The sequence below is a fragment of the Syngnathoides biaculeatus genome, chromosome 11 (genome assembly GCF_019802595.1).
Source record: "Syngnathoides biaculeatus isolate LvHL_M chromosome 11, ASM1980259v1, whole genome shotgun sequence".
Taxonomy (NCBI): Eukaryota; Metazoa; Chordata; class Actinopteri; order Syngnathiformes; family Syngnathidae; genus Syngnathoides; species Syngnathoides biaculeatus.
The window spans coordinates 17,045,896-17,059,856 of record NC_084650.1 but is presented as its reverse complement, the minus strand read 5'-3'; the positions used below and the strand labels follow the sequence as shown (position 1 = coordinate 17,059,856).

The window sequence follows — 13,961 nt, the reverse complement described above, 5'->3', positions numbered from 1 at the left end:
GCGTTTTTAACGCCCTATTTTTATGATTTCCTCCCCGCCCCATAGAAATATTTGTTTGCGTTTGGGTTAGCATGCTTTTTATTTTTATTTTTTATGCAATGCGTATGAGGAAGTGAAAAAAATGTTCTCCCCTTTCAGAGGCGACGATCGTTGCAGCACGGGAATGGTGCGCGTTTGCAAGTTCCACGCTCCCAATATTTGCCAACATATTGACTTGCAAACGAGGTGCAAAGTATGAGAGACGCCCCCACGACCCCCCCCCACCTCACACCCCACACCTTCTGATTCTTTTTTTTCTTTCCCTCCTTCCTTGAACCGTGTGCTGCCTTCACACCTCAAGGTCGCACTTCACAGCTAATTCCGGTTACAAGGATGACCCCCAACCACACCCCCCCACCCTCCACACCCCCACCCCTTGTGAGCGACAGCCTGGCAAAACCTCCTGTTGCACCGCCATGATCAACAATACCCCCCCACCCCCCCGCAAAAAAAAGATTGAGAAAAAAATGGAATCAATAACTTCCAAGAGCTCCTAAATTTCTCAGCTGAATAATTGGCTCATAAATGTTGATTATGTTTCTTTATTGGCTAAAAAAATATTTATGAGAGCCCATTGACACTTTTTACCCCTCTACGTTTTTTTTTAAATTTCATTTATTTTATTTTTTTTAATAGGGCATCCGACACGGTGGATCAGCTGGTAAAGCCTTTGGCCTCACAATTCTGAGGACCCGGGTTCGATCCCAGCCCCACCTATGTGGAGTTTGCATGTTCTCCCCGTGCCTGCGTGGGGTTTCCTCCCAAATCCCCAAAAAACATGCAAAATGAATTGGACACTCTAAATTGCCCGTAGGTGTGATTGTGAGTGCGGCTGTTTGTCTCCATGTGCCCTGCGATTGGCTGGCAACCAGTTCAGGGTGTCCCCCGCCTCCTGCCCGTTGAGAGCTGGGATAGGCTCCAGCACTCCCCGCGACCCTCGTGAGGATAAGCGGCTAAGCAAATGGGTTTTAAATTGCCCCTAGGTGTGATTTTGAGTGTGGCTGTTTGTCTTTATGTGCCCTGCGATTGGCTGGCAACCAGTTCAGAGTGTCCCCCGCCTCCTGCCCGTTGAGAGCTGGGATAGGCTCCAGTGCTCCCCGCGACCCTCGTGAGGATAAGCAGCTAAGCAAATGGGTTTTAAATTGCCCCTAGGTTTGATCGTGAGTGTGGGTGTTTGTCTTTATGTGCCCTGCGATTGGCTGGCAACCAGTTCAGGGTGTACCCTGCCCCCTGCCCATTGACAGCTGGGATAGGCTCCAGCACTTCCCACGACCCTTGTGAGGATAAGCGGCTAAGAAAACAGATGGATGGATGAAGGACATTCATTCCGTGCTTTTTTAATGTTTTTTTTTCCCACAAGGAGAATAATAAAAAAAAATAACTGCAATACTTTTGCAGCCAGGCAAACCGGAAAGACAAATAAAGATAACATTATGATGACATGAAATGTTATAACTTCACATTTTCTGAAAGTAGTTCATCCTGGGAAGTCCACATTTTGTCAACTCGCTGCTGCCCTCTAACGGCTTTCTTTCTTTCTTTCTTTTTAACATGGCTACTCTGGATTTTCGGTCGCCTGCCATGTGACCAGTGGACACAAGGGGGCAGCATCGCCGCGTGCACAATGGACTGGCAAGCAGTTTATATCAACGCTACACGGGGGAGAGCGTGCAAACTCCACAGGGGGGGTTTGAACCACGAACCTCAGAACTGCGAGGCCAACGCTCTACAGCTGCTCCACCTTGCCGCCAGGTCAGGATAGTAATATTAATATTTTATATTTTATCTGCATTTGGCAGCCGCAACATTTTCAAGTCTTACATGGAAAAAATGACATTTAAAATTACCCACAAACACGTCGTAATGTTGTTTAATAACACTGTATTACTCATTTTAAATATTCACACATTAAAAAAAGAAGACAAAAACTGCAGCTGTAACAAAATGCTGTAAATGAAAAAGAGTCATCATAAAACTACTGAAATGAATTCCAGCATTGGACTGATTCATCACTCCGGATCGTCTTTTCTACAATTTATATTTGGTATCATAAAACCTTTTTTTTTTTTGACATCCTGTCGTTAAATTTTGTCTTTTGGGAAGTTAACGGTTTTTCGGGGAAGACGATGGTTGAAGTCTCCAAGGTGAACTTTCCTTTTCAACAAGAATTTCTGCAGAAGTTCCAGTTGTGCATGTATTAAACACAGTCGTGAGCAAATATATGGCCCGCGGGCCACATGCGTCCCCTTCCCTTCTTTAGTGCGGCCCACCGAGCATTTATATTATCCAAGTCCTGCAACATTTGCCAGATCCAGGCTGCAACATCATTTTATGTGGCATGGGAAAGCAAAACCGCATGTACTGATGTCATGTTTCTTGACAAAAAAAATCAAAAATTCCTTTCACTTTTATACATTTTTTAATGTTGAAATATTGTAAACAGGTGGAACGGTGGATCAGCTAGAGCGTTGTTGGCCTCACAGTTCTGAGGTCCCGGGTTCAATCCCGGACCCGCCTGTGTGGAGTTTGCATGTTTTCCCCGTGCCTGTGTGGGTTTCGTCCAGTTTTCTCCCACATCCCCAAAACATGCAACATTAATTGGACACTATAAATTGCCCCTAGGTGTGATTGTGAGTGCGGCTGATTGTCTCCATGTGCCCTGCGATTGGCTGGCAACCAGTTCAGGCTGTACCCCACCTCCTGGCTGTTGACAGCTGGGATAGGCTCCGGCACTCCCCGCGACCCTACTGAGGATAAGCGTCAAAAGGAAATGGATGGGTGGACATTGTAAACAAACACCCCTTTTAATGTAAAATAAGATCGACAAACAGTTTTTACTGGCTTCTGATTTCAAGACTAGTTATCCACATATATACTAATTTCCATTAGCCCCTCTATGATGTTTCGCATTATATGTTAGCATTCAGCTATCTGCTTTTGTTAAACATCTTGGTATGGTGTAGTAGTACATTATTTGTGTGCGAATCTCTTTTAATTTATGTGACAGTTCTGCTGTAAACTTCACCTGGGTGTAAACACTTGAAGCAAGCACGCGGCGCCTCTTATTTGGAGAATGTTGCGCCCGAGCGTCGTCTTTTCATTTCCTCGGTGTTATGCGCCGGTTTCTCGTGACTTGACATCGAAGAATGAGAGCAAGCAGTCAGGAATCCTTTCATAAAAGAGCGTTTTAATCAGTTTAAATGTGTTTTAAGGTGTGACGGAGGAGGGGATCAAGCTGTTTTTCATTTCTCGCTGGCGTTGGGCGGAAAACCTTGGCTCTCCAAAAGCGTTCATTACTTTTCAGGAAAGCCCCTCCCCAAAAATGCCTTGCTTTTCAAACTCATTGGTAATTTTCAACACTTTAGTCATTTCTAAAAAAAAAAAACACACTCGCACACACATGAAGGGAACAACCTATCATATCTATCTATCTATCTATCTATCTATCTATCTATCTATCTATATATCTATCTATCTATCTATCTATCTATCTATCTATCTATCTATCTATCTATCTATCTATCTATCTATCTATCTATCTATCTATCTATCTATCTATCTATCTATCTATCTATCTATCTATCTATCTATCTATCTATCTATCTATCTGTACGACAGGGACAGCATTGCATAACTGCCGTGGATGTTGTCGAAGCAGACCCCCCCCCCCCCCACACACACACACGCATGCGAAACAAGAACATCTGCTTCTATTTTTAGACAAACACAAAACAAAAACAACACAACGCAGATTGCGGCCTTGGCACGGCGAAGGCAACGCCAGTCGGGATCCTGCAAACACATCATTTTTCTCCTAATTGAGTCCAAGCGGGCCCAAAAATAGATCACAGAGACGTGCGTGCCGGAGTTAACGGGAACGTTAATCGATTCCATCCAGCAGGCACTGTTGAGGAATTTTACACATTCCGCGGGGGGGGGGGGGGGGGGGGGGGTTGCATCAGAGGACGGCTCGAGGGCTGCATCTGAGTTTCAAAACACACAGATGGGCCGGGGTCATTTGTGGATGAAGTAAAAAAAAAAAAATGAAGAACAACATAAAAATGTGTATGCAGTAAACAAAAATAATGAATTGCCATTAATATGTGGAAGAATGAGCCTTGCAGTCTGCAACTCGATGCCACCTGAAAGGGATTTTAGTTGCCACAAGATGGCGTAAAAGCATCGCCAGTGACGTTCCTCAATGCAAGTCTTCATTGTCTCTGTGGCCAAAGCGACACTTTTGTTAGACATGGCTTTGACCTGAGCATTAAAAAAAAAGCTGAAAAGGGGAATTTTTCAGTTTAGAACGGTGGATCCACCCCACATAAAAAACGGTGGCTGTGCGTCTTCATTCAAAAACGGGTCTACAGGTGCAAGTGTCGCGTCCACTTGCGCTTGCTAATCAACTTTTCTTCCTGTCGCACTATTCTTTCCAAATCTTCATTGTATGACCTGATTTTTTTCCACCCACATATCTGAGAAATATCTCGTGGAGACACCAGGTCGGCTTTTTCCGCCATACGCTCGTGTGGATAAGTGATGGATTTGGATCTCACCCGTTCACTGCCATTGACGGATTTAGACGTCAAATATCCACGCGGAGAGTTTTTAAAGACACAAATAAAAATTGTACTGAGGTGGCACGGTGGATCAGCTGGTAAAGCGTTGGCATCACAGTTCAGAGGTCCCGGGTTCGATCCCGGCCCCGCCTGTGTGGAGCTTGCATGTTCTCCCCGTGCCTGCGTCGGTTTTCTCCAGGCACTCCGGTTTCCTCCCACATCCCCCCTAAAAAACATGCAACATTAATTGGACACTTTGAATTGCCCCTAGGTGTGATTGTGAGTGCGGCTTTTTGACTCAACGTGCCCTGCGATTCGCTGTACCCCACTTCCTCCCCGTTGACAGCTGGGATAGGCTCCAGCACTTGTGAGGATAAGCGGCAAAGAAAATGGATGTTTGTACTGAAATGTACTGTCCATTTTTTTTTCCTTTTTGCCATCATCTTCATCAAAAGCTACCTTGGAATTCGATTAAAAGGATGGAAGTTTTCTTGACCTCACAATGACCCGAGTAGGATAACGAATTGGCCGGTATCCAGTTTTGGGTTCTGACGCTAGTGCACCTGGGAGGACAGCTGGGATTGACTCCAGGTTGAAATTGGATGGTTGCATCAAAATCCGTCAGAAAGATGGATACTTCGAACATCAATAAAGATTCAAGATCGATCGATTGTTTATCTCGTGAAGAAGTGTCGGGTTAGCTCGATCCGGCGGCCCTCGAAACAGCCACACGTGTTCCGTCTCCAGAACCTCCAAGACTACAGCGAGACGCTTCAGAAACAATGCCGTGGATGACTACGCTTTTCGGATGTCCTCCAAGCGGGATTTTCGCCGCCGGGAAACAAATTGACGGCGAAGACAGGAAAGGTGAAAAAGGATGGCCCCTTCGCTCCTGTGGAAAATTACCGTCGCCAGCGCGAGCCTGCCTGTGTTTGTTGCCGGATGAAAAAAACAGAGGACTGTCAGGACACCTCTCCGTTTCACCTCCTTTCCTCACCGACATCCTTCCCTTGTTTGTCCGCACGGACGCGCTCCTGCGTGGGCGTGTTTTGCCGCTCACCTCCGCGGAAACACGACGACGGATCCGGCCAGGACCCTCAAAATCCGCTAGGACGCGCCCGGTCCGTAACCGCCGTTTGGGCAATTGTTCTATTTCCCCGCTAAAGGTGCTAAATTTAGCCCATTGATACAATGACCAGGCTGCATCATAAGTGTTTTGCTAGCCATCTTTTTGTTTGTATTAATAATTATACACGGGTCTTAAACTGCACGGCGAGGATACGGAATATCTGCTCAAAGGGGCTTTTCTAAATACGGGGGCACCTCGCTCCCATAGGAAGGCCAGTTCGTGGCGTCCTTCGGTCGGGACCGCCGTGATTAAGAGTTCCTTCCTCTGTCCCGGAGAGCGGCCCAGCGGCCGACACCTCATCCCGACCGGGAAGCCGCTCGACGCCCGTCCGAGGAGCGCCGCATTCCTGGCCGAACCCGCCAGCGCGGGGCCGACAATAAGAATGTGAATCAACAGGAAGGTCGAAGAGATCAGAAGTGTGCGGGAATTCGGACGACCTCCGACCTCGTCGTTCACAAAGTCCGCAGGGGGGAAAGGAGGCGGCTTGGGCTCGTAGGGCCTTAAAATCGTACCGAATGAAATAAATACACACACACACAAGAGGAAGGATGCTGGTGTTTATAACTTGTGTGCAAAACTTTAACCCTCCTTGGCAACGGTGCTGTAACTTTCTCGTCGAAAATTGTTTCTCTGCTTACATCAAGCCCGGTCCGCGCCCGATAGCCGTCTACCCCACCGTGATTGGTCTGCTCCGCATACAACACGGTAAAAGTGCCATCCGTGTAAAACTCAAGGGCCGCACTACCATTATACTTTCATATTAAGGTGTGGGCCGCAAGTGGCCCACGGGCCACATGTTTGAGACCCCTGTGCAAGAAGCTTCCGAATAGTTGTGGTTACAGTTATGCAGCTAATTTGTGCAGTTTTCAACGGAGCACTCGAGCGTAAAAGGTAAGAATGAGATCGTTGGAATATATGTGCTTGACGAAGTGACTTCTACTGGCCCAGTTAGCGTTGTGCTAGCGTTAGCGCTGTGCTAGCATGTTGCTGCCATGTTACTGGCATGTCTCAGTGATATTTACTGGTAAGTTTTATTTTAACTGGCCCTGTTAGTGTTAGCTTTGGCGCTAGCGTTAGCGCGAGCATTAGCTTGTTGCTGCTGCGTTACTGGCATGTCTCATATTTACCCTTAAGTTTTATTTTAGCTCGCACGGCGTTAGCGCTAGCGTTAGCGCGAGCATTAGTGCTGCGCTCGCGTTAAACTCTTTCTGTGTATCGTCTTTCTTGGTAAAGATCTCTTGTTTCAATGCGGGTTTCAATGTGGGCACTTGCGGCTTTTACGCAGGTGCGGCATACGTATGTACCAAATGGTATTTCCTTTACAAATGTACTCGGTAAGGTTAACTAGGCCGGGAATTACGGTATTCCAAATTTATTACAACTACCTGAAAAACTATTTTGCTAGATTATTTCAGATACGAGATTAGATTGACAGGTAAACCACAAATAATTACACTTCTACATTTGAAGCTTGATTGTCATGTAGAAAAATTAAAAATCATTTCCACTTTGGAAAATGTAATACGTATCATTTAGCATGTGAATTATGTTCAAAATATTATTCGGCTTGAAAATACACAGGACAAAAAACACACGCGCACCAGCAAGCATTTCAAGTATAAATATATAGATCTTTATTTATTGACTTCATATGCTCAGCAACAGTGTTGGGGAACATGAATTATAAAACGTGTTACACTACATGACCGAAAGTGAATGAAAAATAAACTACTTGCTTTTTACTGCTGTGGATTATTACATACAGTACATAAAGTACACAAAAACATTTGATTCCATATAAGCTGCATCGTCGTGGACGTTTTTCATCCTTTGGAATTTCACGACATACATAAGCCATACAATTTACAAATGGCTCATAAAAGGGAGTTAGGTACTAAATGCAACGGTTCAATCCAAAATACAATACAATTAGAATATGAAAATAACAGATATATTAAAGTATCAGTGCATAATCATTTCCATGCCACAATTCATCACTGGGTGGATTTCTTATCGTGTCAGGAAGCAAGAAAAGTGATGAGTTTGGTTGAACCCTTCCAAACTGTTCATTTCCAACACGCACGTAGAATGTTCTGGGCCAATTTGAGCGTCACCATAACTGTCTGTCAAATGATGATGATTCAACTTTTCACGACCGATGATAATTCACATTGCTTTATCGTTAACACGCAGATGCTCTTGCGCCCTAGCGAAAGCGCTACTAACTTTCTGAGCCCTCTCTGACGCTGCTATGGGGAGAAAGTTTCACATTTCACCACGAAAGATGATGACGTTTTGACTCTTTTTAAAAAAAAAAAAAAAAATCCCGCCAAAGGTCAAAACGGGTCACATTCGACCCCGAACGGAATATGACGGCGAACATTGAACTCGGTCAAAAAGTGAGAACGTTTGACAAATTGCGACGTAGTGAAAGCCGTCGGCCGCTGAGCTAGCAAGCTTTTCATTAGCGCGACGGCGTCGGAGGAGGAGGAAACCCGCCGAATCCAACACAGCAGCATAAACATCACTCCACACATATGACCGAAGTTCCTAGTTGACAGTGTTCAGAGTTGAAATAAATACTTCATGTTGCAAAAAAAATGTAAAAATATTACAAGAAATAACAACTGGGTTTGTCTATGGATTGCCTTGATGTAAAATGAAGCAAAGCTTCCATTCGTTTGTGACTTGACGACGAGTCGACCTGAGCGATTTCATCTTTTAGTCGATATTTTGGGCGGCTCAAACACGACAGCTTTGCAAAACAGAGCTCCTCACATCACTCGTTTTACACCTTTTAGTTGAGTCGGACGTGACGGAAAATTGACTTTGTGCTGGTTGTAGACAAAATAGTCGGGTTTCTTGAGTCTGGTTAGGTGATGGGGAGGAGAATAGTACGATTCTGGGCACAGACAGGGGGAACTTCAAGGTAAGCAGAGCTGCAATAATGTTCAAAATGGACTTTTCCACAAAGGGTTCCGTCTCTGGGATGCGGTTGGTTTTGAGGAAAATGGGGTACACCATTGCACAGTTGCTATTCTGTGACATTTCACTACATTGAAGGCAAGAGGGTAAGCGGAGCTGCAATTGAATTGTTAAAAACGTTCATTTAAGGAGTTGGGTGGGACGGTGGATCAGCTGGGAGCGCGTTGGCCTCACAGTTCTGAGGTCCTGGGTTCAATCCCGGACCCGCCTGTCTGGCGTTTGCATGTTCTCCCCGTGTCTGCGTGGGTTTCCTCCGGGCACTCCCGTTTCCTCCCACATCCCCAAAACAGGCAACATTAATTGGATTTCCAAATTGTCGTATCATAAATTATAACAGCCCAAACTTCAACAAGAGTTGTAATACTCATTATCCTTAATTTCTGATTGTAAGATAAAATACATTTTATTGATAAATACGATGAGCCGAGGCGGAACGGTGTCTCAGCTGGTAAATCGTTGGCCTCACAGTTCTGAGGACCCGGGTTCGATCCCGGCCCCACCTGTGTGGAGTCTGCATGTTCTCCCCGTGCCTGCGTGCGTTTCCCCCGGGCACTCCCGTTTCCTCCCACATCCCCAAAACATGCAACATTAATTGGACACTCTAAATTGCCCCGAGGTGTGATTGTGGTTGTGATTGTGAGTGCGACTGTTTGTATCTATGTGCCCTCCGATTGGCTGGCAACCAGTGTAGTGTGTACCCTCCCTCCTGCCCCCGACCCTCGTGAGGATAAGCGGCAAAGAAAATGGAGGGATGATAAAGAGTTGGACATAAATGCAGTAAACAGTGAAGCTACGCATGTTCACGCGTTAGAATTTGCGATGGTATTCACTGTTCTTATGATAAATTGGCTGCAGGGAACTATGTAGAACTGAGGTGAGGAGTTCGGAGCCTTGTTATTAGTGGATAAATGTTGAATTCACGTACATTTAATTTGGTTGAGTTCTTAGACTCTCATAGAAGTCATTTGGTTTCAATTAAGGAATCTTGTGGCATTTAGGGGAAGAAATGGACTGGCGCTAGGGATTACGATGGGTCCTGACACGGGGAAGAACCTTGAGAACTGTTTTGAATTGCAAACAAACAAGCAACAAAAACTTCATGATAATCTTTCTGTTTTGTCCTCAACGAGCCAGCTGCAAAAAAAAAAATATATATATATATTCTTATCCCCTCCTCTCAGGTCAGTGATTCTCGTGGCGCCATTTTACAGTAGAAAAGCCTGATATGGAGCTGACTGAAATACCTGAGCTAGTTTTTCACTTGTAACAAACGCCCGAGCACTCGAAAGTCAGCCCGCACGGCGTCAAAGCACGCGAGTTGACCGGTCGCTCGCGTCACAGTTCACAACTTCTCCAGTTTTCTCAAAGTGGCGGCCGACGGGGAAAGAAACCCTTTCAGCATTTATTCCACGTCCTGGTTATGGGATAGATGCTCAAACGGGTTGGCGGCGGCCGCGGCAGGACGAGGCGAGACGCTACACCGGCGGCGTGGAGTAGCGCACCACGTAGTTGTAGTCGGGCGGGGGGCTGTGACACTCCAGCTCCGCGTCCAACGCCGAGTCGTCCAGGCCGAAGTCCAGAGGGACGTCGGCCGGGTACTTGTCCTTCTCGGGGTCGCTCAGGACCGACTCTTTGCTCTTGCTCATTGCCTTCATGCTGCGCACAGGACCGGAAAGAAAAGATGTGTTGGCGCTCGTCTTGCTTGCTCACATGATTTACATTGAATTGGGAAGGAATTGATTATTATTCATTGCAATGCTGTTTACAATTTTGGACATGATTAATGATTTCTTTGTGTTAACAGATTTGAATTGGAAGAAAAACTAAACAGTCCCAGTTTAAATAAACGCATAGCAAAATAATGCTGTAAAGCACGTAATGTTCATTCAAAGATGTTACTTCATATTTGTATACAACGGAGACATTTATTTCCCTAAAAAAATGTTGTTTTTTTAAAACAAATTTACAGCTCTTTGGGGGGGGGGGGGATTCTTTTTCTAGGAAATATATACCTTAGCTCTATAAAATATCTTTGTTTCCTTTCTTGAAAGTACAACAAAAAGTTGTATATTTTCAAAAATTACAAAAATCTTTTTCTTCTCTTGAATTTATCTGTCAAAAATTTACATTCTTTCATAAAATATTTAGTATTTAAGTATTTTTTTCTGATAAACTTTCTTTGAAATATGAAACTTATTTTCCTTGAAAATACACAACTTAGTATTATTACTATTATTATTTACCTCCAATTTTTTTTTCCTCAAAAGTCAACCTTTTTTGTGGTCAAAAACATTTGTAGCTTTCCTAGTATGAAAGTATGTAAAAAGTAGTATTTTTTTCTTGAAAATATCAGATTTTTTAAATTGATTTTTTTCTTTGAACCAAGTAACTCACTTGTGTTTCTCAGAACTGAAAAAAATCAAAAACTTCCTTTTCGGAAGAACAGAACTTTTTTTTCCTCAAAATTTTACAATCAGTTTTGACAATGTTACACAAACCTTTTCTCGGAAATGTCCATCATTTTTTTCTCGATAACAAACAACTTGCTTCCCCAAAATGTTTTTTCCCAGAAGTCTAAAACCTCTGTCATGCAATGCTTCTGTGTGTACGTACGCCAAAGCCACGATGCCGGGAGGTCGTCCGGCCAACGATTCCAACCTCTTCAGAGTGTTCATGTTGTCGGAGGAGAGGCCCATCCCGCTGTCGCACTGCATGCCCTTTTCGACACGGGTGGGGAGGGTGCACACACGGCATAATCAATAATCATTACCGGCTACTACTGACCAAATCGTGCGTTGATGGATCTCGGGATTAACTTCGAACCGACCTGGCGAGCGCGATCGGCGTCGCTCTCCGCGCCGACCTCGTCGAAGGTTTTCACGCTGGCCGGTCTGATCTTGATGTTCCTAAAGCACAGAAATGTTTCCAGGAAAAGCGTTCTCGCCGTTTAAATTTAGAGAAGCCCTTTGATTCGACTGGAGCCAAGGGACCATAAAACTGTGGGACTTTAATGAGTTACAGCAACGGCGCGTTGCCGTCGAAGCAGCCGGCAAGCCCTTAAAAGACCCGGGGAATTATTTGACGTCGGGTTTGAACCTTCATCGCGGCGTCAATAAAACGTACTCCGAACGTAGGTGAATACCTGAGGGGATAAAGAAATATGACTTCAATCCTACATAAATCCACAGGACTGCTGTATAGTTTTCTCCCCTGTGCCGTTAAAAAAACAACAACAACAACGTGGCTTTGCGTGTTTCTTGGCAACTGCGATGTTCCCGTTGAGTTTCATATTTAAGCGTGCACGGAACTGATGTGTCTAATTACTGCAGGATGGTGCGATTCCTGTCGTAATCAGGAACCTCGGTAAGGAGATGTTTGACTAACTTCTCCTTAAACTCATTGTGCTATTTTTTTTTTTTTTTTTGGGGAAGCAAGACGATGACTGAGTAACAAGGATGTGATGCAGAAACAATAATCAGAATCAAAAGACACTCATTTTCTTGAAATCATATTTCTTCACACTTTTGCATTTGATGCAAATGAAGTGAATTTACTCAAAATAGTAAGTCATTTTTTTTACAATTTTATTTCATTTTATTCCATGAAATTACATTTATATACAATTAAATGTCTACATTTTTTTTTTTTAACCCATTCTTGGGCAGCGTCCCATTTTTGGGACATCATGATTTTCACGCATTATATCCTTCAGTATATCAAAATATTTAAGTGTTTTAATCTGATTCTGGTTTTTGGGACGATCTACTAAGAAAACCCAAATACCCTCTCGCGGGCAGCGTGCCATTTTTGGGACGAGATTATAAATCAGTAAAGTTATCATATAACTTAACCATAAACGAAAAATAAGTTTTATTTGCTTGATTGTGGCCTGTTAGGATACTTTAATCTCAATAAGGCAAAAAATTGCCACCCTGCCTCGTTACTGTTATAGCGTTTAATTGACTTGAATTCTGCCCCTTCTTACCAGGTGCCTCCTGACTCGCGCTGCGAAAGGGGCCGCATGGGCGTTTCTTCGGGCACGTCGCCGCCGTCGAGGTCCCCGACCTTAGCCAGCAGGGCGGTGTTGATTGGTATGTAGTGTTTTCCCTCCTAGATCACAAACACAAAACATATGAGCACAAGACTGACACGACGTGCAGCGTTCAGGCGCCACGGGCCGATTCACGGGCGACGCGCCTGTAGACGTTAAACGTACAAAGAACACGTGCGCGACGTGTGGAGGGCAGCCAAACAAAGCTGGGTCACGGCTAATAAATTGAAACGCATTGTTCGCGTTGACAAGCTTGTTGCCTGGTTTTCCTGCAACACAACAATGGCGGCACTAATCACAGGTTTTTATGCGCAATACGTGCTCTGACTTCAGCTTTTTGCGTTTATCGTGCGGAACGATGTTCTAGACCCACATGCGATAAGTGAAAATCCATGATAAAGAGAGACCACATTAAAAAAAAACATTTTAGCCCCCGCCCACACAAATTCAAACCACACGTACTTATTAAAACCAACATTTCAAGTACAGTAAAGCCTCGTTTGTCGAACGTCCCCGTTTTCGAACGAATCGGTTTTCGAATGAAAATTTTGAGATTTTTTTTTGCTTGTTTTCGAACGAAAATCGGTATTCGAACGCCCCCGACAAAACCCGGAAATGGCATATTGTGCGCGGGCAGACCAGCTGACCCGCGACGCGCTTTGTTGTAAATTCCCTCGCCGCCGAAAAAACCCGGAAATAACATAACGCGCGCGACGCAAGCAGTTGAGCCACCCACGACGCGTTTTGTTATTGTCAATTCGAACGGCCCCCGTAAAAAAACGGGGCAGGACCAGCGCACTTTTGCTATTCTGGATAACGCAGCCTCTGTACACGGACGTGTCCCGGTAGTGACTGTTGTTTTTCTCGTTATCGTATTAACCCCCAATCATGGCTCCAAAGAAGGCAAATTGCTTTTTTAAAGTTATTCTGCACTTTTGGTAACAAAAAATGTTTACAAGGCTGGGGGTCGAGTCGCTACAGATACGGCAATGCACTCCCAGCCTCGCGTACTCTACAACTAAAGCATACATTTTAAGCAAAAAATAAACAAATTTCTTAAATTAGTTTATTATATAAAGTATTTAAACAATACATGTATTTATAGTATGCAGTTTATTATCAGGAAAAGCTAAAAAAAATGCTTTAAAAAGCTTAATTTTTTTAGACTTGTAACGCATTATTTCTTTTTCTATTCATT

The 13,961-nt window shown here is 44.3% G+C and overlaps 1 protein-coding gene across 2 annotated transcripts in view; it reads right to left on the bottom strand.

The window, feature by feature from the left end:
• Nucleotides 1-8,037: 8,037 nt before the first annotated feature.
• The window catches only part of kdrl (kinase insert domain receptor like), a 67,992-nt gene continuing 62,068 nt past the window's right edge, over nucleotides 8,038-13,961 (bottom strand). For both annotated transcript variants that reach the window (XM_061834662.1, XM_061834664.1), the window contains exons 27-30: nucleotides 12,698-12,822; nucleotides 11,540-11,618; nucleotides 11,326-11,429; nucleotides 8,038-10,368 (exon numbers count right to left, since the gene is read on the bottom strand). In XM_061834662.1, the coding sequence (XP_061690646.1) occupies nucleotides 10,188-10,368; nucleotides 11,326-11,429; nucleotides 11,540-11,618; nucleotides 12,698-12,822 (489 nt within the window). In that variant the 3' untranslated portion in view covers nucleotides 8,038-10,187. The remainder of the gene's footprint in view (nucleotides 10,369-11,325; nucleotides 11,430-11,539; nucleotides 11,619-12,697; nucleotides 12,823-13,961) is intronic.